Source organism: Clinocottus analis, unplaced genomic scaffold (genome assembly GCF_023055335.1).
Source record: "Clinocottus analis isolate CAN_PGR_092001 unplaced genomic scaffold, fCliAna1.0.p SCAF_16, whole genome shotgun sequence".
Taxonomy (NCBI): domain Eukaryota; kingdom Metazoa; phylum Chordata; class Actinopteri; order Perciformes; family Cottidae; genus Clinocottus; species Clinocottus analis.
The window spans coordinates 11086068-11111360 of NW_027175887.1; the positions used below are offsets into that span (position 1 = coordinate 11086068).

Here is a 25293-nt window from a genome sequence, read left to right on the forward strand (position 1 = left end):
CACGCAAACCAGTCAGTGTAATAGGAAGTCGGATAGTCGTGGCAATGTGGATTCAGGAGCGGTTTCAACTGCCTTCTCTCCGGAGTTAAACCACCCGGTTGCAGTGCGTCAAAGTGTCGGACAGCGCAGCCCGTTCTGCCGCAATGGCTGCGACGTAAGCGCAACTTGTGGATCCACGGCGGATGAACGACAGCGCTCCGAGGCGCCGCCAACTTTTCCACTCTTAAGGAGACGCAGAGCAGGAAAACATGATGAAGAAACAGTTTAATCGCGTGAGGCAGCTTGCCAACCAGACTGTTGGAAGGTGAGCGTTGGTTTGGACAACATGCCTTGTTGCAAGTTGATGTCATACGTGTACGTTATTGGCAGGGCAACAATGTTGCTGCTTCCCACGATTTGTGAAATCTTCAGAGTTGTTGTTCTTCTATTGTCATATGTGTGTGGAGTCGGAAGGGATGGGCTGCGTAATACCTGGAGAGTTTGTGTATTGGAGGAAAGGAAACAAAACCTGCACACATCTGACATGAACTTTGATTCTTAGAACAATACGATGGGTTTGAAAGGTACATGGTTTTAAACAAGTTTGTGGCTTTGAGATTCTACTATTATCTGTGGGGATCGTGAGTCTGTGACAGTCAGTAACTTCATGACAGGTAGGGCTGCATATAAAAATGATCCTGATTATGGATTTGTATTGTGTTGTAATCTTGGATTAGTTATGAAAGGAATGTAGAAACATTTCCATAGTAGGTTCTGTCAGCCCAATATGTCATCCACACTATAAAACCCATATATATATCAATTTTGAAGTTGTATAAAACGGAGAAAAGCAGCAATTTCTCTCAATTTGGGTGCTAGAACTAGGAATATTTTTTGCTTTGGGGTAAAAACTAAAACCAGTTATTGATTATCAAAATAGTCGACTAATTATTTGAGTTTTAATTACACTAATTAAATTTCCTCTGCATATATCTAAGTATACTTAAAGGCCTTGCAGAAGAATAACGGCTCATCCCTGTGAGCCCTCGTCCACTTTGGGTCCCTGTGATGTCACCATCTTCAGTGGTTGACACATTATAAGAGCCTACTTTGGAGTTACTGACGTTCTGCGTTTAAAGTCTAGGGTGTGTACCCAAACACATATTTCCTGATTTGTGATGATAATGGCAGTTAGGGCGCACACACACACACACACACACACACACACACACACACACACACACACACACACACACACACACACTATCTATGTATCTACACGATCCCCTCCCTCCATCTCCGCCCCCACAGGGGCTTCCAGCCCTGTTCTCCATCAGCAGCCCCCATGAGCCGACGTCTCCAGTTATGGCTGCATTAATGTGCAGATGATGCCCTCGTAATGTCTCTGCAAAATGACTTTCCATGCCGTGGCCTGTAGCCATTGGCCTCAGATTCCTCACATACATTGCTTGTTATGTTGTGTAAGAGCAGTAAAACTCATAGCAGAATGACGGCTTGCTTACTGATAGGCCGAAATGTTTGCAAGCTTACGCACTCCCACTGTGGATTACTGCGGGATAGCAGGAAATCCATTGGTGCCATTGGTAGCTCTCTCTGCACGACTAAAGCAAAGTGGGAGTTCTGCCGTTATGAATAAATTGGGGAGATTAGCAGCGTCCATGTTAAATACTGATGTTGGTCAAGTGAAACTATGCGCACCGAGCAACCACCAAGGTCAAACAAGTGGGTGAAATGTCAACATGTTTTCTTGAATTCGATTTCCTTTTCCCAGAACTTCAGATAGTGTCTTTAAACATCTTATGTTTGATCATGAGTCCCGAATGCAAGAGTGAATAACATTACAAACAGTAGAAGCAAATCCCTTAATTTAGGCTATTAACCAACCACATCTTGCAGCTCCACATCAGTTCAATGATACACACTTAAAGAAAAAGTAAAAGTTATATCAAACTGCCTTCAGCAGGATCTGATCTCCACCGCTTTGATAATCGCTTTTCTGTCTGTTTAAAAAGTCATGTACCACCCGGTAACACACAAAAGAAATCATGAGCATAGACTTGAAACTGATGGCATTTTTCACATCACAAACCAGGGAATGTGTGTGTGTGTGTGTGTCCCATCAAAGTTTGTGATGATGTAGTTCTCTGTTTGGCACAGGAAGGGCCGGGCACGGAGGGTTTTTGTGGAGTAAGCGTTTCCAGGGTTGTTGACAGGGACACAGTGAAGGGCCGGGGACGTCATGCCGCCACACGGGCGTTTTATTGTTAAAAGAGGAAGCAGTTTGATTGACATAGTTGTTTCAGTTTAGTTTAAGCTTGTAGGGTAGTGACCGACTTAACAAAACACACCCTTTCTGTTTCTATTCTTTCTGCCGTTCTGTGTTGTTTTGTTCCACGTTGTCTTTGAGGCTCTGGGCTCCAGCTTTGAGTCTATTCTTAGAATAAAAGCTGCTGTCCAGAGTCGAGCTGAACTCCAGTCAAATCAATGCTGATTCAATATTGATGGCAATCTAAAGCTTGCCCAGTAAAGCCTAATGTGTAATGCCATCACGTGGATCGGTGTGTAGATATTCTGGCTGCAGATCGTATATCATGCCATTAAATATATTAATTGATTAATTGATTTGAGTGATAGATAGATTTTTATACATATGCTCCATTTTACACATCGGTTAGTTGTCAGTTACTCAGGACAAGATGCTGTGTATGTTGAATACAAGTAGCAGAAAAAGCAGTCACAAATATGAAATGTTGCTGATAAAATAGTCAAAAATTGAGCAAAAGAAGTGTTCAAACTGATCAAAGTCATTATGAAACTGGCAAGACATTAGATCTCAACTAGGACTTAAACATGTCATGTTTTGTTTGACCAACAGTCCAAACCCCAAATATGTTCTCTTAACCGCCATAGACCAAGCAATATCAACATCTGAGATACTTATACCGGTAGGTTCTGGGTGCCGAACAGTAAGCTTTCGACCACATACGATGAAAAACTGTCTGCAGAATCATGAAAAACCAGAATCTTTGATCGCTGAAGTGCAGCTTGTAGGGTGTTTTTGAATAACGGAGAGGTTATTTCAGACATAAGTGAGGTAATCTTTAGGGCGTGACTTCCAGCAGTATTAGGTCGTGTTCTTGTGCGGGAGAAGGTTAATTGATCCCTGTGAGATTAAAATCTATAGTGTAGTAGAAGGGGAGAGGCCTTCAGGGATCTGCCTGTGTGTGTGTGTGTGTGTGTGTGTGTGTGTGTGTGTGTGTGTGTGTGTGTGTGTGTGTGTGTGTGTGTGTGTGTGTGTGTGTGTGTGTGTGTGTGTGTGTGTGTGTGTATAGACGCGATGGGTGCAAATGCTGGCGTGTGTGGTCGGTGTATTCGTTGGCTATCGACTGGGTGAGCAACGAGTCTCACTAGCTCGGCAAAATTTACAAAATGGGTGAAAATCTGTATGGATAGTTTGTCACATAAAGAAGCCGATGCGCTTCCTATTTCAACGGGACTTTGGCATTTCGACATTTCCGAGACATTTTGGAGTAATCTCACTGTCCTGTTTTCTGCAATGAGCCGCTTGGCAACTCCCACCCTTCTCCACACACACACACACACACAAACACACACACACACACCTTCCCCTGTTGCCATAACAAACCAGGTACAGATGACACAAGAGGAAGTGTGTGTTTCGGACGGGGTGGAGGAATCCCACAGGTCCATCATGGAAAACAGCCACAGGCTCGGGCTGGTGGGTGCATACATGTTGTGTATGTGTGCACAAGCGGCATCCAGTAGCTTGTTGTCCATCATGTGACATTTTATTGTGGGTTTAGGCATATTATGCACTTTGCTGCAGGCACAAACTGCTGACAGGTCGGGCCGGAAAAACTTCTGCTTTAGTTTGATGGTCTGTTTGCTGCGGGCTCATCGGTTCATCTTAGTTTGAACATCAAGTTGGGTATTGCTTTGTTGAAATAAAACTTATGTTTATAGGAAGAACAAAGCGAGACATGTTCAAATCAACTAAAATCTTCCACATTGCATTTTATTTTTCAGGTGTCTTATCTCAGTATGTCAAAGGTGTTTTTCTGTTTTATTTCACTACTTGTCAGTGTTTGACCTCTGACTCATACTTCCTGTTTCCCTCAACAGAGCTGAGAAAACTGAGGTGCTGAGTGATGACCTCCTACTGGTGATTATTAATTCTTCTTCTCTATGAATATTATTAATATTATATTTATATGTATGTATGTATGTATGTATGTATGTATGTATGTATGTATGTATGTATGTACGTATGTATGTATGTATGTATGTATGTATGTATGTATGTATGTATGTATGTACGTATGTATGTAGCACAGTATTCCAAAAGCATAAAGGTATTCATTGTTGAATGAGTAATTGTCATTAACAGAGCAGTGCATAGATTGTATATCTTTGCATTCATACGTTTGTTAACGCAATTAAACAGCAATATTCACCATTCTTATCTAGAAATGCAGTCTGAGGACATTCTCGTGTAGATTTGTTGATTATTCCACTTAAAGAATATTAATTGGCAAATAGGTTTGGAAATTGATTTGAATAGTTTTAATCATTTTGCAAGAAATTTGACAACCATTTGATGGTTCCAGCTTCTCAAATATGAAGATTTTCTGCTTGTCTTTGTCCTGTATGATAGTAAATCAAATGTATTTGGATTTTTACAACACAATACAAAACAAGCAATTTTATTATATCATCTCGAGCTGTTGGAAACTCTACAGGCATGTTATTTTCTGACGTATTAGTGGACAGAATGATTAATGGAGAAAGAGCAGATTAAGGGATAATGAAAATAATCCTACATAAATTTACATGTTGCATTCTTGTATAAACATTTCCATCTAATAAGTACCTGCTTGTAAAACAAATAGGTATTTTTTTGTAAATGATTATATTTAAAAAAAATGAATTTCTTTAAATCACAAGAAAAAGTGAAACGGTGAAACCTGTATACTAGCAAACTATAAGTGGACTGTTGTTGCACCCCTAGCATCTACTGTTTTCATTTGAATGTGACTGTCATTCAGTATCTGTCACCCATAAAGGCCACTACGCCCTGTTCACCGTCAAACCCTCTGAACTCCTCTGCCTCAGTGTAAAAACTGCAATTTCAGAAGTCACTTTCTGGAAGAATAAAATGCTCTAACTATTAAAAGACTTACAAGTTCTCCTCACATGCTCTGCTAAAGCCATCATGCCTGAGCATGCCTGTTGACGCCAAGTCTCGCTGCAGTCTTAGGAGCTCGACGGCTTGCATTAAAATATTACTGGGGAGCCTTTCCTTCACTTGCACCTCGCCAGCTCGGGGGTTTTGCTCTGTCGGAAAAGTGCCTCATGGTTTTCCACTCAAGCCGAAACCCTGGCAATGTTCTGTTATCTTGAAATCATACTGGATGTACGCTGTGTGTGCGTGCGTGTGCGTGCGTGTGCGTGCGTGTGCGTGCGTGCGTGTGTGTGTCTGTGTTGGGGGATGGGAGTTCTCTGGCATGTGAAAACTGTGAGATCACTGCTAGGAAAAGAGGTTTGAAGAAAATCAAGAGAGGCTGAAAAAGACGACGCATGTTTACAGTAGAAAGGAGCTTTTGTGGAAGTAAAAGTGAAGGTAAAGTCTTAAGTGTCTCATTCAATCATGAAGGCCAACGTTTTATGACATGCAGCAGTGAACTCTGAACCTCTGTGGTTCGCACACACACAGTAACAAACAAGGCAAATGCTTGCTGGTGAGAAAAGGGAATTTTTCTTTATTTAATAAGTAGATACACACTGTTGTTTTGCTGTAATCAATCTCACATTGTTTGCTTTAACAGTGGCAATAGTTAAATTTAGTCACACATATATATTAACGTATAAACATATACATATACACACACACACACATCATTGTCCCATGAGCACAGACCGACCCAACCCTCCCAGAGAATGCTTTCTCTGGTCTTTGGTCCTCGTTCTGAACGACAGGAGCTTTGTGCTGCGTTACACATTCCTTCAGCTCCAGCTCTCTGTGAGGAATGCTGCTGTCAAGCGGTCGGCATTGTGGAAGTGGTTTGGAAGTCTTCAGGCATAACAACTAGAGCTCCAAGTCAGAGTCTGCCACCTGATTTACGATCGTGCAGATAACGTGTGTGGCTGGCGGTTTACTGATTCGTTGACCAGTCAATCCGGATTGGCATTTCAATCCAATCACACCAGCTAAGGAAATGGTTCCCTCTTTCCACTTGTGAGCAGGGAGAGTATTTTTTTCCTTCCTCCACCCCTTCTCTCAACCATCCAAATGGAAATTTGACACTATGATTTACTGGGTGTCGTAGTAGTGTTTTCTTTTCCATTTTTTTTTTTCCAATAGTCCTTTGCATTGGCCCAGGTCTTTGTCTTGTTTGGACGCGTCCCGCCTCAGTAGAGTTGAGAGGCTCTCGTACAGTAAAGAGAGTCGGGCTGGAACTGTTTCCCTCGCTCAGTATTTCCTCACAACTTCGGAGACACAATGGCCTGTTGTTGTGGATACTGAAGCATGTTCATATCTGAAATGTCAAGCAGGTATGTTAGCTAACCGGCTCGTGGACTAAACAAACAACCACAGCTTTCGTTGTTTCGTTGATAAAACCATCTCGTTCTGTTAAAGGACGAGTTTGTCATTTTGGGAAATACCCTTATGCTGCTCTAAAGTCTGTACGTTCAATATATTGCAAGAGTCAGGGATTGGTTAGCTTAGTTTATCACTGAAAGACACATAGAGGGGAAACTGCTAGCTTACTTATTAACATATTATATTGTATTCAATGTATATGAGATAATTAGTCATCTAGAAGGAGCTGGAAGGTAGATTGTGCCGCCTTTAGACAAAACCGGGCTAGCTGTTTCCCCCTGTTTCCAGTCTTTATGCTACGCTAACCACCTTCCTATTTAACAGACATTAAATTTACATTTCATTTAGCTGACGCTTTTTAACAAACGGACAAGAGAATGGTATCAATTTCCTCTTCTGACTCTTCTGTAGACTCAAAGGAGAAGGAGAAGCTATTCCTTTTAAGCAAGCATAACTATTCGGAGATCCTGTTTCTGCTCTGTCATCAGCTAACCAGACAGTTAGCCATCCTGCCAAGGAGGTCAGCCAGCCCATCGGTTCAACAGCTATCTCGACCACCAAAGTAGCTCCAAACCAGAAAACTAAACTGTCTCCGCCCTCCCCGGTTCCTCTGTGACTCACTAAACGTTCCACTTTTTTTTTTTTTGCTGTGGCATGTCAGAGGTCGTCAGCTCGCTCCGTTTACTATTTTCATTGCTTTATGGAAAGAAAAAAAAAGATGGTAGTAACTGTCCTGTAAACCTTTGGGCAGCTCTATAACTGGAGAGGCAGTATCTATGGTCAGGGAGTTTTCCTGCTTTTATTTTTCTACTCTCTTCAACTGTGTGACTTCAGTCTGTGAAAGTGTTCCTGTGCGTGTGCAAGAGTCTGTTTTGTAAAGTGTGTCTTTCCCCGAGGCCAGATCTCTTCTAATGAGCTCAGTAAAGCTGGCTGCATAAAACACAAGAGGCTCTTTGAAAGTAAAAAAAACCATCAGAACTGCTGTTGTCAAAACGAGGTTGTAAGAGTAAAAACGTCATAACGCCTGATGTAACGAGACACAGACAAATCATTATGTTCGACATTTTAAATGTAAATGGTGCACAACAGATAATCAATACGCAATTCAATATCAGAGACATGACATTTTGTGCTTTTGTGGATCTCTTGAGGGTTTTTGGTGTACATTCACGGAAAACTCGGCCGAGACAATGCGATCACCAATTGTAGAGAGTCAGGCCTCTTTCTTTCCCTCTTGGCTTTAAGTGTTGGAGGTCTGGATCCAATCGATCTGGCACCAGATAGAGTTAGACATCCATGCATTAATCAGAGCTGGGGATCAGCCGAATAGTGAGTGAATCAATAGGATCAGGGCAAGGAAGCCAAATCCAGCTGTGGTCTGGCATGGAGTAACAGCTGCAGGGAAGAGGGAGAAGAGAGTAAAAGGAGAAGTAGAAGGAAACGTGTGTGTGTGAATGAGAGAGAGACTTGCATGTCGTAAAGAGAACAGCAAATTAGCGAGGATAAAAGTAAAGGAAAAAGAGTAAGAGCTATGGGGATCAGACGGCAAATGAGGGGCCTCAGATGTAGTGGCACAGCTGGATGTTTACACTGTAACAGGAAGAGGAAATGGATACTTAAAGACACCATTGTTTTGCGTGCATTAGCACGGCATTTTGTAAACTTAAGATTAGTGATGACCATTTTCAGAGCATACCATCTGTTATCTGTTCAGTTCATTTTGGTAACATATATGGGAACCAGCCAGTTGTTTAAAACTGGAAACTAGTCTGACTTAAAAAGAAGAGAAAGAAATGATCCTTTATTAATCCCCTTGGGGGAATTCTTCTTTGCATTTGACCCATCACATGGAATTAAAGCTGCGAGTAGGAACTGAAAACTGACATGTAGTACATTCAATGTTCAAGGAAACTGACCTCTGGCATCACAGAGTTGAATGTCAAAAAAAACTATCAAGATCATCATCAGAAAAGAAGAACTTTATACATTTCGACCACTCTTATTGAGTCATTCTTTAATGCACATGTTTCAGCTTTATTGCCAGGTGATGACAATGTAACTTGCACAAATATAATGCATGAAGTTAAAACCTTAAATGATTAATAATCTCTCAAATGTTACAAGGATCTGCTTGATACAATATGGCCTCGATACCGATAAGATAAGTCATGCTGTGGAATATGGGCTGTGGGAATATATAATTTGTAGGTAAAGGGATAAAACCGGCAAATATTACACTTTACTGTTCATGAAGTAAAGCCAATAGATCAAGCCCGCAGTCAGAATGAGTATCTGTTTTCACAGATTACATCTCTGCATGGAGTCCTCATATGTCAGGACAAAGAGGTTTTCTCTCTTCTATCGCAGTAAAGGATGTGTGCCTGTTTTTGTTTGTTCTAATATGATAACATTTTGTGCCTTGTGTGCGCTCACAGATCGAGAGGCGATTGGAGTTGGTGCGTTTTGTGTCGCACAACACGCACAAGAGGCTGGTGTCCTGTCTGCAGGGTCAACTGGGCACGGACACAGAGAAGAGACATGTAAGAAGCACTCATGTCTCTTAATTGTTCTTTCATTCAGCGGCTGCACTTTGTAGATACTCACAACTTTGAGCAGGCCTGCCATATTATTATCATCTCAGCATGTTAGCAACGTGCTCCGTTGTTAGGATCTCTATGCAAAAGCTTTCCATTTTGCTGTAAGAATCACTGTCGCTCATACAGAAATGAAATGAGGGTGAATCACACTGACGTTACTGTCAGTATTAGCAAGACCCTGCTATCTTGTGCTACGAAAACATAGTATCTCATCTTATGTAACACATTGATATGAGAGACACTCAGGAGGAAAATATTCAGCACTGGCCTCCAGCCAGCTTCACTATCACAGAATAACACACACACACACTATAGAACTGGAAAAACTCAGTGGTTTATGTTACTTGTCTTATTTTTTTATATCACTTGGATCACTTTGACATGCCTGCAGCTAATAATTGGGTTATTGTTTGGGTATTTCTGGCTGTTGGCAAAACGTTTGTTGGTCTGCTTGTAGAAAAAGTTGCCTCTGACGTTTGTTGGTCTGCTTGTAGAAAAAGTTGCCTCTGACGACGTTGTCCCAGGCCATGCAGGAGGGAGGAAGTCAGCTGGGAGAGGAGAGTCTGATCGGGTGAGATGAAAATGTGATTTTGTTATATTAAGAGACCAGTTTCAGCAGAATTTATTTTAAAATATAAAGTCTAGGTTCTAGATAAATACTGTGTGTGAAAGTATCAAAACGCTCAATCCACAGGAAAATGCACACAGCCTGTAATCAAAAACTGTGTCTTACATCGAGCCGTCAGGACTTCTGACAGGTTGAGAGATCATAACTCTACTGTCACTGCTAGAAGCACCGATAAACTCTGTAGTTGACTTAGACGTAAGACTGGAGACGCTGACCAATCTTCACAGTCGGCTTTTTCGGTAAGTGGGCGTAAAGAGACAGGCGGTACAACTGTTTCAGACAGGAGATGAATACAGGTAGATGTAGAAACGGACTGTATGAGGAAAAATAATGTGTTGTTGTTCTTTTTGCATTAAAAAAACATGTAAACATGTTCTGTGGAGGAAATGTTTCGGGTCTAAGGGGCCTGTTTTGTGTCTGTGTGTTTAAAAAACAAACAATTTTTACTTTTTTCTCTTTGAGAACAGAAGTGATAACAACCCTATATGTATACATTCTCAATGTGTGTATGTGTGTGTAGCAAGATGATGGATGTGTGTGGAGAGGCTGAGAACAGGTTGGCTGCTGAACTGATGCAGCATGAAGTCCAGATTGAAAGAGACATCCTGGATCCTCTCAACCAGCTGGCTGAGGTAAAAACACAGCAGCTCTCTTCATACTGTAACGATCACTTATGATCTGCTTGCATGTATCTTCATCTTAAGCCAAAGTAGTATCGACTGACACACTCAGAACAGCAGCCGTTAACATTGTGTGTGTGTATAAACTCCTTAATTGTGCCAAATTCCACATGGCCCTTGGCATCATTTTGTGTTATACTGCCATTCTGCATGATTCATATTGACAAAATGTTCTCACGGGAAAGGTGTTGGCCTCAGTGTTGACTAAAAAGTGTGTGTGCACTCATGCTAATCCTCAACCGTTCCTCTCACAGATTGAGATTCCCAATATACTAAAGCAGAGAAAAAACCTGGCCAAGCTGGTTCTGGACTACGACTCGGCCAAGACGAGGTGCACCGGCTTATAATCTTTATTTAGCCCCCGCTATTGTAAAAAAGGAAATGTTGAAATCAAACATGCTCCTGCTTGCATAAGTGTCTAAATAATGCCTTGGCCTGCAGGTGGTACCAGGCAACAAAGTCCAACAACCAGGCTATGGCAGTGAAGGCCGATTCCCTCAAAGACGAGATGGACGAGGCCGTCAACAAAGTAGAAATATGCAAGGTAGATATTACCTTAACTCTTTTTTGCAGTGCACAGTTTAAAAAAAAAAAATATTAGTCAAAATATGATTTATGTTTTGCCGGTTTAGGTATGCTGTACTGTATGTACAGTATTTAATCTAACGAATAACCATTCCAGTCAGGACCTCTTCATCCAGTTAGGATCATATCTTATGAACTGGCTGAACAAAGGAAGCCTTGTAACAGGAACGCACAACGCGATGCACATTATTGAGACAACGTAATTAAAGGTCATTGTGTTGTCCTCTGGAGTTCATCTGCGTCTTAATGAAAAGTTTCAGTGGAAAGTAAAGCAGTAGGTTTAAGGTTGCCATAATAATTGCCATGCGTGGAAATTTGTATATAAATATATATTTGTGTTCCATTCTGCAGGACCAGCTGTCTGCAGACTTGTACAACTTTGCTTCCAAAGAGGGAGACTATGCACGCTACTATGTCATGGTGAGTGCACTTCAGTTTGAATGACCTACAACTGAAATGGAAATGCGATGCAAATATGATCCATTCCACCATAACTGTGTCACTTGGTTATGTGGCGTGAATGCGCTACCTTTTGGCTTTGCGCCAAAGGTTTGTATATATGACCTGTGATTGTATTTGTGTATTTGTGCACAGTTATTAGAGGCCCAGGCAGACTACCACAGGAAGTCGTTAGCAGCTCTGGAGGCAGCGATACCGACTATCCAAATACAGCAAGGTGAACAGCAAAACATTATATATAATATATTCACTGTCAACTATGTAAAAACTGAAGGAGAATAGCTGATGGAGGCAGAACGGAAATGTGTTTGAGTGTAAAGACTCTGACGTTTCCTCCTAGACTCCTGGATGGAGAAGCCGGCGTTCGGCACGGCTCTGGACGAGCACTTGAAGAGAAGTAACCGTGACATCGCTCTGCCCATTGAGGCCTGCGTCATGATGCTGCTGGAGACCGGCATGAAGGAGGAGGTATGGATGGAGCGACGGCAGGAGAAGCTAAAGTAGAGCAGAGTTGAGGTTAATTAACCAGAATTTGAACATACATTTGTACCCATAAAACTTCACTCCACTGCGTGTGTGTGTGTGTGTGTCCGTGTGTGTCTGTGTGCACATCTGGTATGCATTAGCATGTTCACTATTGCCCTCTTAAAATGTAACCATATCACAAGACTCCCCGAGGAGGAGAGGTTTTTATTAATGGAAACACAACTCTTGCTGCTGCTCATTGGAGCCACATCTCTGTTGGAAACAACACAATTCAACTTGACTTTCTCGGTCATTTACTGTGTGGTGCACTTTGTTTGCTTTACTTCTTCTTTACAGAAACCCAGACTCACAGTCACTCTCAGTCACCTGTACCTGAACAAAAGTCACTAATCGGTCACTTCCCCTGCAGGGTCTCTTCAGAATAGCTGCCGGAGCTTCAAAACTGAAGAAGCTCAAAGCAGCGCTGGACTGCTCCACCTCGCAGCTGGAGGAGTTCTACTCCGATCCGCACGCTGTCGCCGGTACAACCTCTTATACTAATTCACATAAAGTAAGCTCAACTGGTCCAGATCATTTTCTCAAAGCTTTTCTCCTCGTACGCAGGAGCCCTGAAGTCCTACCTCAGGGAACTGCCTGAACCTCTCATGACGTTTGGGCTGTACGATGAGTGGACGCAGGCCTCTAAGTAAGGAGACACGCAGCTATGGCTCCTTTTAGTATTCTCTGTTCTGATACGCATTAAACACACCTGAAGCAGTGTGTGCTCACAGGTTCCTCACAAGTAAAGTGTGTGTGTGTGTGTGTGTGTTTTCAGTGTGTCTGACCCTGACAAGAGGCTTCAGGCCTTGTGGGTGACATGTGACCATTTGCCAAAAGCTCACAAGGCAAACCTCAGGTAAGAGCATCTTGTCTTCTGTTCAGACGATGCAATACTAGACACATGTTGTTGTACAGCGGTGTGCGCTTCGTTTCTTGAAGTAGTCCACGTCGATCCAACTGAATGCATCGAGTTAGTTTCTGTTCTGTTTTTCACTTTGGTTTGTGATACTTTAGATTTTGAAAAGTAATGCCTTATTAGGCATGTCACTGCTTCAGACAATGGCTCCCAGGATTGAGGATGTAAAAAATAAAAATACTGGTCAGTTTTACCTTTTCAGGCCTCTTTCAAGGTCAAACCCCAAATAAAATCCTTTAATAAAAGATAATGCTTGTAACGAGCTCCCGTTACCCCAGTGAGTTTCCCCTCTACACAATGACACCAACGCTCCTGGAATCAATGCTCTGGGGTCTAAGGTCATTTTCTTGATTTTACATAATTTCTTTAATTCACTTTTTAAGTTTTGTAATGATTTTTATGAGCTCCGGCTTTAACAAACTGTCTTGCTTTCACACCCTGGTTTCTTAGATTTGTTTGCCTTAAGATACTGGTTGCCTAATAGCCTGTCAGACATGTTTGCAGTAGCTTTGAGGTTTTTATGGCAATTTCTGTTTCAGGTATCTGGTGAAGTTTCTGGCTAAACTGGCTCAGAACAGTGACGTGAATAAGATGACTCCCAGCAACATCGCCATCGTCCTGGGGCCCAACCTGCTCTGGCCAAAGATGGAGGGGTAAGAAAACTGTGTACCATCACCTCACAATTATGTTCAAGTACAATGTGAAGCTGAGGCTGATGAAGCTCTTTGTCTCTGTTCAGGACGCTGGCAGAGATGGCAGCAGCCACATCTATCCATGTGGTCGCCATCATTGAGCCCATTATCCAGCATGCTGATTGGTTCTTCCCTGAAGGTAAAGCATTTCTTTTGCTGTATTTGCACCAATAATTCTCTCTGTCTTACCTAAAAGAGGCTAAATAGAGAAGAACAGCAAAGAACACACAACAAAACGAGGAGATTTGGGGTAAAATGTACGAACCAACTGTTCACAGTGCCCCTTTAATGTTGTTTGGACTATTTCCTCATGATGACAGCCCGAACTAAGACTGTGTGTCATTTCATTTTAATAAACTGAAAGCAATGACAGTTGTTTTCAACCACTTTTTAAAAAAAAAATTTTAATCGAGGTACTTTCTAAACTTGTCTGTACAGCTTTCAGTGAGAAATGTGTTGTCATGACTAAAATCAAATACAACTTAGTCTTACTTTGTATATGCTGTATCCGTTATGATGTTGGAGGGCTTTTTGGGAAATTTTGGAAATTAGTAAAACCAAAGTGAATGTGGTTGAGAACCTAAATCCACCAAACCTAAAAACAACATTCATTGCACCTGAAAACAAGACAAAGCGTTGTGTGAGGCCGTAGTCAGCCTTTTCCTTCATTGTAATTTGTATCATCTCTTCTCTGTCTGCTGTCTTCCTTCCAGAGGTGGACTTCAACGTTTCGGGCATTTTCGCCATGCCCACCCACCCGGCTACCCCGGACCTGGACCACGGCATGGATAGGAAACGCCCCGGCAGCCTGGTGGGGCAGGACGGGGACGGTCACACCCCCCGTAAAGACAGGTACCTGCCTCGCCCCACCCTCAGCCTCAGCCTGCCCCTGACCCTTCCGTCTCGTCCCAAGACACTGAGCAGGCAGGAGTCGCGGGGCCCGGTCGTGTCGGCGCTCTATGTAGTGGCCAACGAGTCCATCACGGTCACAGAAACGCCCACTGAAGATCTGCCCAGTCCAGACTTCAAAGCTGTGCCGCAGTCCAATGTAGCTCCCCTGAATCCAGTTACTGATAAGTAAAACAAGGGGACGATGCTTTGTGTTATTTTTGCACCGCAATTGTGTTATGTTTCGGTGATTTAAGCTTGAGATAATCAGTTATGTGTTCCTCAAGATTGGTACTGAACGTGAAAAAGCAGTTATCTTATACACAAATCATTCTGAGTAATGTTCAGCCTCACTGCGATACCATTTTGTTTTACAGCTAATATTTCTGGTGTGTTGCTCTTGTGTACTCTTGTGTTATCTTCTTTGTTTCCTAATTAAAGCTTAGCTCACTTTGTAGGTTGCTGGTTTTATGTTCTGTGTGGGCTTCCTCTGTTGCATTTTGTTTGTGTGGTGCGGCACCTGTCTCTTCTGTCTCTGCAGAGATGTCACAGTTAAAAGAAGTTCTATTCCAAAAAGGTCACTCATGTGGTTTTATGTTCTTTTTTTGGGCTCTTATATCTGAACTGGTTTCATCGAACTCATGAAGTGGCGTCTCGTTTCGTCTCCTGCACAGTCTCTCTTTCTCTGTCTCTCTCGGTCTCTCGCTCTTTCGTTCTGTCTGATGGCGTGTGGTTTTCCCTCCTGAACTCTCTCCCCTCTCCCCCCTCCCTATAGCACTGTTAACAAACAGCCGGAGCCCGCTCCACGTAGAGCCAACACTGTAAATAGAAAGCAGCCACAGCTAACCTCGCCCACCTTCCAACCCCCAATGCGCCCTCTGGAAGCCGGGGGTCCTGCCCAGCCTGAGCCCCAGCTTGTTTCCCCGGCTACAGAGGCTGAGCAGCCTGGCATGAGTGGCGCTAGTATTGGTGGTGGTGTTGTTGGCGTTCTGGGTGGTGGGGTCCAGGTAGCGCCGGTACAACCTCAGGTTGTAACCCAGCTCAGCGCAGAGGAGAGCAGGTAAGGAGGAGCGAGCTGAGCTAGCAACAATACTCCACCGCCTGCTCGCAGACAATCAGCCAAATCCGGAGCTCACCCGTCCTTCATGTTGTTTGTCATGTGTTTGATTGGTCTTTCAGTACAGTTCCCATGTCGGATGTCCTAAAATATATGTGATCAGAAGAATAACAATGTCTGTTACGTCTTCGGCTTTGAATCTGACTTCAATTTAACAAATTAAGAACGTAATGTAACAAAAACATGTGATGCTTCGATGACATCATCCATCCTGCTTGTTGTGATGAATTACCATCATTTCTTTTTTAAGATCTACTCCCCCCTTCTTGCCTGCATGTCTAAGTGTCTGATGTTGCATGTCACCCCATTACTGAACATTTTGAACAAACAGGTTTTGCATCCTCTTTACTACATTTGTCTGTGTACGGTTTTGTGCGTTTCTTCTGTGAAATTCTTCATCTAATCAAATTCGCTTTTGAATGGAAATGTGTGTGGTTTGTTTTGTATCCTGCTCGCATGGCGTCTCGCATCACTTCCTTGTTAAAATCTATTAAAGTACAGATGACGTATTGATGGATTAACATTTGGATGCATTGTATTCCCACAGCCCGGCCCGTGACCTCATGTCCACCCCCCCACCCCAGAGAAATGGTGCAGTCCATCTTGCAGTAGGAACGCCCCACTCTCAGGGTGGATCCAGGGGGCCGAGTCCACACATGGTTCGCAGAGGTGAGAGAATGTACCGATTTTTATGATTCTGACTATGTACCACCGTCAAGTTAATATGTGTACTTTCATGTAATAACTGTTTTCCTCTGAAGGCACCAAGAAGCAGGCTCCAGCCCCGCCCAAACAGTTCAGCCCCTTTGCATACCAACCCAGTAGCACCCAGACACCCGGCTCCCCTCATCATCCACCCGTCACCCCTCGACGCCACAACGCCAAAGAGAGCCCAATCCATGCTCCGAGCCACCCGCCCCCACAGCCTCCTCAAGCCCAGCAGGCCCAGGGGGAGTCGGAGCCGTCTCCCCCCAGCACTCCCACACCTCCTGGCACGCCACCTCACGATGGGCCGCACTCCAACCCGCTGTCTTCCTACCCCTCTGGATCGCTCCCTCGCCCTTCCAGGCCGGCCCCCAAGCCACGGCCCCGACCCAGCATGCCGCCGCCCCCCCAACCCGCAGCAAATGACAACGATAACGGCATCTTTGGCTCCGCTTCCAAGATTATAACAGGTAAACCGTCTCATCCCTGTGGCTCACGATCCTGTTTTTCAATATTTTGTCATATTTTATAAGCTTATGTGTTTTACAATGTAAAATCATAATCTGCAAGATAAAATACTATAGTTGTAAAATAAATGTCGTAGAGGAAAAAGGTACTGCTTTACTCAAATGCAAAGTAAAAGTCCTGCATTTAAAGTTGTACTTCAATGAAAGTAAAAAAGCTTTTGTATCAAACATTCTAAAAGTAAAAGATCTCTTTATTGCAGAAGGACTCATTTCATAACAATATATATTATAAAACTGGAGGATAATCATTGATGCATTAATATAGTCATCAGTTTGTTCCAGCTGATAAAGGTTTAGCTAATGTTATTACTTTTTATACTGCTCGGAAGTTAAGTTTAACATTGTATTTTCTTGGTTCGTCATATTTTGTATTATGAACTGCAAAGTAATTTGTCACATATATTGTCAAATAAATGTAGTGGAGAAAAAAGGACAATATGTATGCCTGAAGTAGTATAAAGTAACTGTAAGTATTCAGGTAAAGTACAAATATATATATATATATATATATATATATATATATATATATATATATATATATATATATATATATATATATATATATATATATATATATATATATATATATATATATATATATGAATATATATATATGAATGATGTAATTATGATCTACAGTGCTGTATGAAAGGGCATAAAACATCAAAAGAAACACATCTTTAGTGTTTAAAATGAATAATTTTTCTGTGTCGTCGTTGACAGAAATCACTTGCTGCTCGTCTGCTGATACTGTTTTCAGTATCGAGTGATTTCCGCTTCCTCTCAAAGCATTCCTATATTTAGCTCTCTGGCTGTTGGGTGTCACTGTGTCATAGTGCTTCACATACTGAACGTAAATGTGGTGATCTGACGCATGACAGGAAATATGTAAATATTACAGATGTCTGAGCTGCTGGTCTGCCTGTAAGATGAGCTTTGCAAGGCAGGTAATGGTAAGGATCTGATTGGCTGATGGGTTAGCCTTACGTCTGTGTCTGCTGCATGTGTGTGTTGCTCTGCACATACTGTATACATACATGCTGTATATGTATGTATGTTAGTATGCATTCTAACCCCGCTGTCCAGTGAAACTAACATGCTTATACAATTCCCACATCATTCCCCGTGCTGAGGCCTTTTTTATTGCTAACACTGTGATTACTGACATAAACTAACTAAGCGGACTTTAAACGGACCGTGCTCCGTTCTTCTGGACGTACATTTTGTTGATCAGATCTGTGTGAAAAACGTGTTGCATTTAACTATTAACACACCAAGGATACTCTCCAATAAGTGTCTCCACCTCTAAACACCTCACTCAGCCGGTACTATAATTTAAATATTGACTAAACTTAATAGAACGATTGATCCTTGGTGTCTTATAAAGGGAGTGTGTGTGCTCCCATGTTTGAAATTGTGTGTGTGTGTGTGTGTGTGTGTGCTGCTATTATGTGTGTTTCACAGCTTGAATTCAAGTTCAAGACGTCTAAACAAGATGTTTTTGCTGATGTGTCCCTCTAACTGTCCTGCACAGATGGAAGCCTACTCCTAAAGGGGATTGGACGAGCCCTCATTCCTGAGGTGATAGCGGACCAACAAGGGGAGAGCTCTGCTGGTCAAGAGCCCGCCACCAACACGGCCTCGCAAATAGACCCTCAGAGTCCGACGGAGTTCACAGCTCTGTGAATAATAGAGGGATCATCCAAATCCTCCATCACTAGTCCAGTCCATGTAACAGATTTGAATGTTTTGAATCAAACACATTGGTTCAGCCTGCTCCTCACGCTCCATGCACATGATACCAGACTGCTTTCTGGGGAAAACGGCTGCCTTTTCTTCTGATTTTCTGAGACTTACCTCAGAAAAAAACCGAAAGATTCCTGTCCAGCTATTGGACATCATATCAAACTCTCTTTGTTCTATTTCACATGGTATTTTAGGATTGGACTGCAGAGCCTTGCTAGCCTCAAGGCTAATGAGACATAATATATATATATATATATATATATATATATATATATATATATATATATATATATATATATATATATATATATATATATATATATATATATATATATATATATATAACCTGAACGCATAGCAGCTGAACTCAAAGGGTGCAGAGCTTTCAAAGCTGCTTCTTTTTTTTCATCTCGCTATTGATAGCACCAGTTTAATGCTACGAATGTGTTTGGAGACAGACATCTGTGAATCTTGTTTTACTACCACATGAACCTGGCAACTAGTATTTTTTTCTCAAGTAGAGTTGTGCGGAGATATTTGAGCATTAGGCAGCATGATCTATTTATCATTTTCCAATCCGTCTTGTTTCAACTGGCTGAATGAGATGTTCATATTTAAAGGGCTTTTTAATAATTGTCACACTTCACACTGAACGTAAAAGACCAAAGAAAGGGACCTGGACCAAAGGAAATGAATGAAAATGTAGCGCTGACATATCCTATTATAGTTGTTCATGGCCAAATATTTTGAGCAATATAAAATGCAGTCGTGTTCCCGTGGTGTCCACTCCACAGTACACATGCTGTACATTTTGGTATTTCATTTTTCCTTCTATTAATCCAGTGGGGTAGTTTTAATTGTATTTGATTAAAAAAGACCTTTGACAAAACCAGAATGGCTTTAAACCTCAGATTAGATTAGTTTTCCTCATTTAAAAGGGATTATTCTAACAAATGCATTGTGTTAATTGTATCTTTAATACATGGCTTGTAATGAATCACTCCCACTGAAGCTCAACGCTATGACCAAGTACTGGCAAATTCTTCTTTGTGTATAATATTTACCACGGCTGACAATCTTTTCCGTATTGGGGTGGTTTTCAGCTCTTTGATTATGTTTTTTATTTCTTCTCAGCATTTTTATGTTGGCTTTTCTGCACATAATGCGTCGTTACTCTTGATAATTAAAGGTTGTTGAACATTTTACAGTGTTATCAGCTTCTTATCAGTTTTTTGTCAAAATGTAATTGACCCTCAAACAAAGGTAGGCGCAAAACCTGAAAAAGACTTCACCTGCATATGCCTTTGTACTCAGTTCAGGTATTTTATTAAATAATTATTTTACAAAAAGATGAGATGGTGAGCTTTTATCAACATATGTGACATAAGCATTCTTTCAGGTATCAACGTTGTACAATTGTACAAAAAATGACTGTTTAACAACCGTGCGTTCTGAAGGAAATGGCATCACTGTATGAACACGTCTAATTTTATTGCCAATGTTCGGACCCAAAAAAGAAGAAAGTGGAATTTCTTCTCATACTCCCAAAAAATATGTACATAGTTTCTCCTCCCACAAACACGGAGTGTCATGACCTGCCTGTCAAGCCCAGTAGCCGATGATGAAGACAGTTGCAGTGAGACAAATGAGGAGGTTGACGTTAATGATGAGTCTCAGTCGTGGCTTTTCCTCCAGAGAGCAGGTCGCCTGCTCAGGTGCCGGACACGACGCAGGATCATCAGCGCCCTCCTTCCTTCTCTCCATGCCACACATCCAGTAGAGGGCAGACATCAGCCGGGACTGGCTCCGGACGTTGGACACGGATGATGAGTCTGGGGAGTTCAGGAGGGAGGAGGAAAACAGTGAACGGAGACGGTGTGTGTGTGTGTTCACGGGCAGAACTAAATGAAAATAACAGAAAAGTAGCAACGCAGGACAGAGACCCACCTGTTCTGGGCTCTCCTGCTTTTCCGTTGCAGCTCTCCTGCTCTCCTCCTGTGACTTCCATGTCATGTATCTGACTCGGGATCCCCTCGAAGCTTCTATTGCTCTGCTCCACTGAGAAGACCTGCTCTTTGGGCTCCACTGGGTCAAACCTAGTGAACCAGGTGAGGCGGCTAATCTGTTCAAGGAAAAATGTGCAGAATGTGAATTTACAAAGATCTCAGTATATCTTTTTAATTCTCCTGCAGTCATTATTCAGATGGGATCAGTATAGCTGACGGACACCTGAAGCTGTTTACATGAAGTCAGGTGTGATTTACTGCAAAACATAAGCTGCCATTCTTATTTGAAGGACCCCAATGATAAAAAAAAAAAGTCAATGTAAAAACATTGTAAAGGCAGAATTTTTTCGAAGCAAAATGCATTTTATGTTTTCAGTTACGCACACATTTTGGGTGAGAAGTAACAATGTTAAAGCATTTTTTCTGCTTATAAGTTATTTCTTCCGTCTGATTCAGTGGCCCAAAATAAGGTTGTTCTTCCCCTCATCAGGATCACCATGAGTGCTATATATTTAAATAAAATGATAGAGAACATTAAAGTGAATAATAGACTTCACCTGCTCTGGTTTGGGCTTCTCTGTAGCCAGACTGACGACAACCACCACAGCCAGAGTGATGAAGGACAGCAACGTGGAGAAGTACAGGTAATGGACGTATTTCAACACCCCGGGCCTGTCATCCTCCTCAAAGCACAGGGGCGCGGGATAAATGAAGTCCAACAACATGCGGATGCAGCCCACGAGCAGGCCGACAGCCAGGCCCCAGAATGCACCCTGAAAACAAAAGCTTTCTCACATTTTGCCTCATACATATCCACGCACTACTTCTGATTGTAAATGTGATTCGTACGGTAACTAACACTGTGTACAGCCTGTACATGTGTTACATATACGACCCTGTCCATGTAGAATATGCCCCAACATTAATACTTCTGTATGTTTGTTCCCCATCTCAATGAATAAATAATATTCTGGATGAAAAATGATTTGGTCAATCTTACCTTCTCATTGGTCCTCTTCCAGAAGCAGCCTGCGATGAAGATGATGGAGACTGGAGGCTGCAGGTAGGTGCTGATGGACTGGATGTAGATAAAAAGCTGCCCACCCTGGCTGGCCTGGACGACAGGAATCCACAGCACAGACACCACCACAAGCACGAGCACAAACACCCTGCAGCACAAAGGAAACAGGAAACACAAGACGGTCATTCAGTTCTGCAAGTATACCAAAGATTTAAATACAAGACGGCTTGTGAGGAATAAAACACGATGTGAAGATCACTGTATGTTTAGTTATGATTGTGTGTGTGTGTGTGTGTGTGTGTGTGTGTGTGTGTGTGTGTGTGTGTGTGTGTGTGTGTGTGTGTGTGTGTGTGTGTGTGTGTGTTGCTAGAAAGGAAAATCTTGTGAAGTCATCCCTTAACAAAATGTGGAAAAAGGGGTTATGGTTTGGGTGTGCATGAGAGAAACATTTCATGATTTACGATGCAATTTTGTGGGGGATTTCATCTGGTGCATTATAACGGCATCTGTGGTGTATATAATTGTAGCTGTCCAAGTGGGAGTAACATATTTGTGAGGATGTACAAGTCTTTAACCTTGAACTCAAAGCCTCAGTGGAAAATGCAGACAGCAGGGCGGCCGTCTGTATGGAGGCATTTGAAAAAACCCCTCAGATAATGTCTATTTTTATCTTATTTTTAATCAAACAAACAAAGGTGTAACACAAAGGATAGAGACATTAACCATAGACATATGAAACAGATGTTTTGTTTTAATATTGTACAGACGTCTGGTTGTTTTTGTTAGGTGTGTAAGTGTGTCATTGGGTCCTACTGTATGTGAATGGCTGTGACCAGTGTGCTATGTGCAGGTAATAAATAGGAGGAGAAAGAAGAGGTGAGATAGATAAATAAATAATAAATGAAAAAAAAGGATAAGTGAGTTTATAACTACCTAAATAATTATGATAATCGTTATTATTCAATAATGTTGAACTTTCTTGATATGTTAAAAAACATGATATTCTTGCCGGATGCAGTATACAACATGCATGGGGCAACCAAGTCGATATTTGGGGTTGCAGGATGATGATCACTCACCTGCCCACAATCATAAGCTCCCACTCGGATGCCCGGGATCGGAAAGTCCTCCATAGGTCCATGGTGAAAATGGTGCTGGCGCTGTTGAAGATGGAGGTCAGAGAGGACATTAGAGCAGCGATCATGACCGCCATCATCAAACCTCGAAGCCCTGGGAGGGAAAACACACAGAGATTGACATAAAATAAGTACAGAGAGAGCAAAAAGGTGATACAGGAGGTGTAACAAGGGAAAAGCATCTCACCTGCAGGCAGCAGCTCCATGACCAGTCTGGCGTAGGCTGTGTCTGAACAACCCACTGGATTGCCACAGATCTGATTACACAGCTCCGGGTCTGCACACGCCACGTCATCTACACAATATCATGCAAACACACAACAGAAATACAGAAATACTATTTAACGGAAGTCATATGTAGTTTTGCATTAAGCGTTTATCAAGCACACTTCACCAGCTGCTGTCTTGATTCATTAAAACATCTATTTCATACTGTACCTGTGTAAAGAATCCTGCTGATCATGCCCGGCAGCATGATAATAAAGAAAGGCAGAAACTTTAGATAAGCAGCCATGAGTGAGCCACCTTTTGCATGGGTCAGGGTCTTAGAAGCCAGGGAGCGCTGCACGATGACCTGCAGGAAATCACAGCTGACCCTCAGTTACACAGCAGTTTTTAAGTACATTTTAATAGGGCGCTTTCTAATCAGGATGGATAAAGAAATCACTAAGCTTGCAGTTATTACTCAGTCTGGCAGGTATCAAGGGGAAGGGTTTTATGTGCACAAATTAGATTAGATTAGAAGTGCTGAACCAAGAGGAAAATAAATGCGCATTAAAACCTCTCTTGTCTTTTGTTGTCTCAAGTTTGGGCTGGTTGGTGAGCTATCACTCTGACATTGTATTAAAGGAATTTTAAACTTCACAAATTCTTGATATGGGGATTTTCAGATGATGACTTTTTTAAACTTCAGAGGGTCTGCAGAAACAAGAGGCCAAAGCACTAAATTACATTTTAATTTTTCATGAATGAAAGATATTGTGGCATTTTAAAAGTAAATCAAATTATCCATGTTGGCAACTCTAGACTTCCATATTCTCTAAATATCCCTCCCCATCAGGCGTTCCAGTAGATAATCTAGGTTAAATAAAATGAGAATTCAGAATACTTTTTTCATGATATCTGCTTTTACTCTTTTGTTTACTAGTTGGACATTAATTTAATTGCTGCAGTAGTAATTCTCTATTTTTTTCATTTGCTCTTATTGATTTGATCAAGTGCTACACCAAAAAGTACCTTTGTTTTAACGTACCTGGTCAGAACACCAGTACCACATGGACGGGATGGACATGCCGATGATGACCCCGGGCCAAGGGAGGTCAGAGTTCACGGGGTCTCTGAATATGTGGAAGGAGTCCTCTCGAGGGATGCCACAGGTTGAGTTTGGCACACGTATCGAAGGGATGGCGTTTAAATATCCGTCCATCAGAGCATCCCAGCCTCCAACCTCCGCAAAGCCTCAACACGGGGACAGCAGAGTCAAAAAAACTGGAACACAAAGGTGCTGGTGATAGTGTCGTGGAGACAGATCTGACTTACTGAAGCCCATAAGGGTGAGAGCTCCGGCCAGCATTATTGCAGTTTGAACCGCATCTGTGTAGATAACTGCAGCCAGACCGCCTAGAAAACCACAGACAGTGACACATAGAACATCGCGTCTAATTTCTCTGGGTTTGTTTATGGCGAGGGAAGAAGAAAAGTCACCTGCTACAGTGTAGAGAGCAGTGATTGACAGCAGCACCACCACAGCTACGTAGATGTCCCATTGTAATGCGAGCTGAATGAACAATGCACCAGCATACATGTCCACCTGGTGAGAAACACACACAGAGGGACAAATGTGGTTACAAGATCATACAAACACAATTATACCTATGTGTTGCAGCATATACATACAAGAGAATTATTGTGGATTAGTATCATACCGATATTTTTGTAAAGATATAAATAACTAAGGATAGGACAGCTATAAATAGATGTGTTCTTCTTCCACCAAAACGCCTCTGCAAATATTCTGGCATGGTCATCACCTGGAGATGAAAGAGGTCAAAGATGATCATATATAAAGGAGTGAATGAGCAAAATAATGCATAAGCACATTTGTGTGTGCGTGCGTGTGCGTGTGTGTGTGTGTGTGTGTGTGTGTGTGTGTGTGTGTGTGTGTGTGTGTGTGATGTTTACCCCAGAAGTGATATAGATGGGCAGGAAGAGCCATCCCAGCAGCAGCAGCATCAGTATACCCTGTGCAACACCAACATGTAAAGCTTTACACACTTCAAAAACAGCTCAACATTTCATATCAAACTTGTTTTTATGTTAACATGTCATATATAAAATGTCTTACATTCCACTCGTATGCAATAGCCCCAATTCCTGCGGCAGCTCCTGACCCTGCCAGGCCGATGAAATGACCACTGCCAATGTTACTAGCAAACAGCGAGGC

The 25293-nt window shown here is 42.1% G+C and overlaps 2 protein-coding genes across 5 annotated transcripts; one reads left to right on the forward strand and one right to left on the reverse strand.

Annotated features, from left to right (window-relative positions):
* On the forward strand, window positions 1–18917 carry arhgap17b (Rho GTPase activating protein 17b). 4 transcript variants are annotated; one of them, XM_068578789.1, is made up of 21 exons: window positions 1–304; window positions 4144–4183; window positions 9058–9162; window positions 9714–9790; window positions 10368–10479; window positions 10782–10858; window positions 10969–11071; window positions 11464–11532; window positions 11707–11788; window positions 11912–12039; window positions 12467–12578; window positions 12661–12742; window positions 12872–12952; window positions 13552–13665; window positions 13752–13843; window positions 14418–14556; window positions 15368–15652; window positions 16257–16378; window positions 16471–16884; window positions 17843–17894; window positions 18476–18579. In XM_068578789.1, the coding sequence occupies exons 1-20, from the start codon at window positions 249–251 to the stop codon at window positions 17848–17850; spliced, it is 2298 nt and encodes a 765-aa protein (XP_068434890.1). In that variant the 5' UTR covers window positions 1–248; the 3' UTR covers window positions 17851–17894; window positions 18476–18579. The 4 variants fall into 4 exon arrangements, with proteins under 4 accessions (XP_068434890.1, XP_068434889.1, XP_068434892.1 ...); XM_068578788.1 differs by lacking the exon at window positions 17843–17894 and having other exon boundaries at window positions 18476–18917; XM_068578791.1 differs by lacking the exons at window positions 15368–15652; window positions 17843–17894 and having other exon boundaries at window positions 18476–18917.
* Window positions 18918–20002: 1085 nt separating this feature from the next.
* slc5a11 (solute carrier family 5 member 11) lies at window positions 20003–25293 on the reverse strand. Its single transcript, XM_068578120.1, has 13 exons — window positions 25195–25293; window positions 25032–25091; window positions 24776–24880; window positions 24555–24660; window positions 24390–24470; window positions 24103–24308; window positions 23289–23424; window positions 23038–23145; window positions 22794–22944; window positions 21694–21862; window positions 21251–21466; window positions 20635–20809; window positions 20003–20519 (listed from the first exon to the last, which is right to left on the reverse strand). The coding sequence occupies exons 2-13, from the start codon at window positions 25080–25082 to the stop codon at window positions 20290–20292; spliced, it is 1734 nt and encodes a 577-aa protein (XP_068434221.1). The 5' UTR covers window positions 25083–25091; window positions 25195–25293; the 3' UTR covers window positions 20003–20289.

Bases quoted from the DNA above. Each gene is read 5' to 3' on its own strand.
- arhgap17b (XM_068578788.1), top strand. From the start codon at position 249: ATGATGAAGAAACAGTTTAATCGCGTGAGGCAGCTTGCCAACCAGACT. The intron at 11,533-11,706 runs GTGAGTGCACTT...ATTTGTGCACAG, and splicing joins ATGCACGCTACTATGTCATG to TTATTAGAGGCCCAGGCAGA. The intron at 12,953-13,551 runs GTAAGAGCATCT...TTTCTGTTTCAG, and splicing joins GCTCACAAGGCAAACCTCAG to GTATCTGGTGAAGTTTCTGG.
- slc5a11 (XM_068578120.1), bottom strand. From the start codon at position 25,082: ATGCTGCTGCTGCTGGGATGGCTCTTCCTGCCCATCTATATCACTTCT. The intron at 22,945-23,037 runs GTGAGATGCTTT...TTTCCCTCCCAG, and splicing joins CATGGAGCTGCTGCCTGCAG to GGCTTCGAGGTTTGATGATG. The intron at 21,467-21,693 runs GTAAGATTGACC...TTTTGTTTTCAG, and splicing joins GGAAGAGGACCAATGAGAAG to GGTGCATTCTGGGGCCTGGC.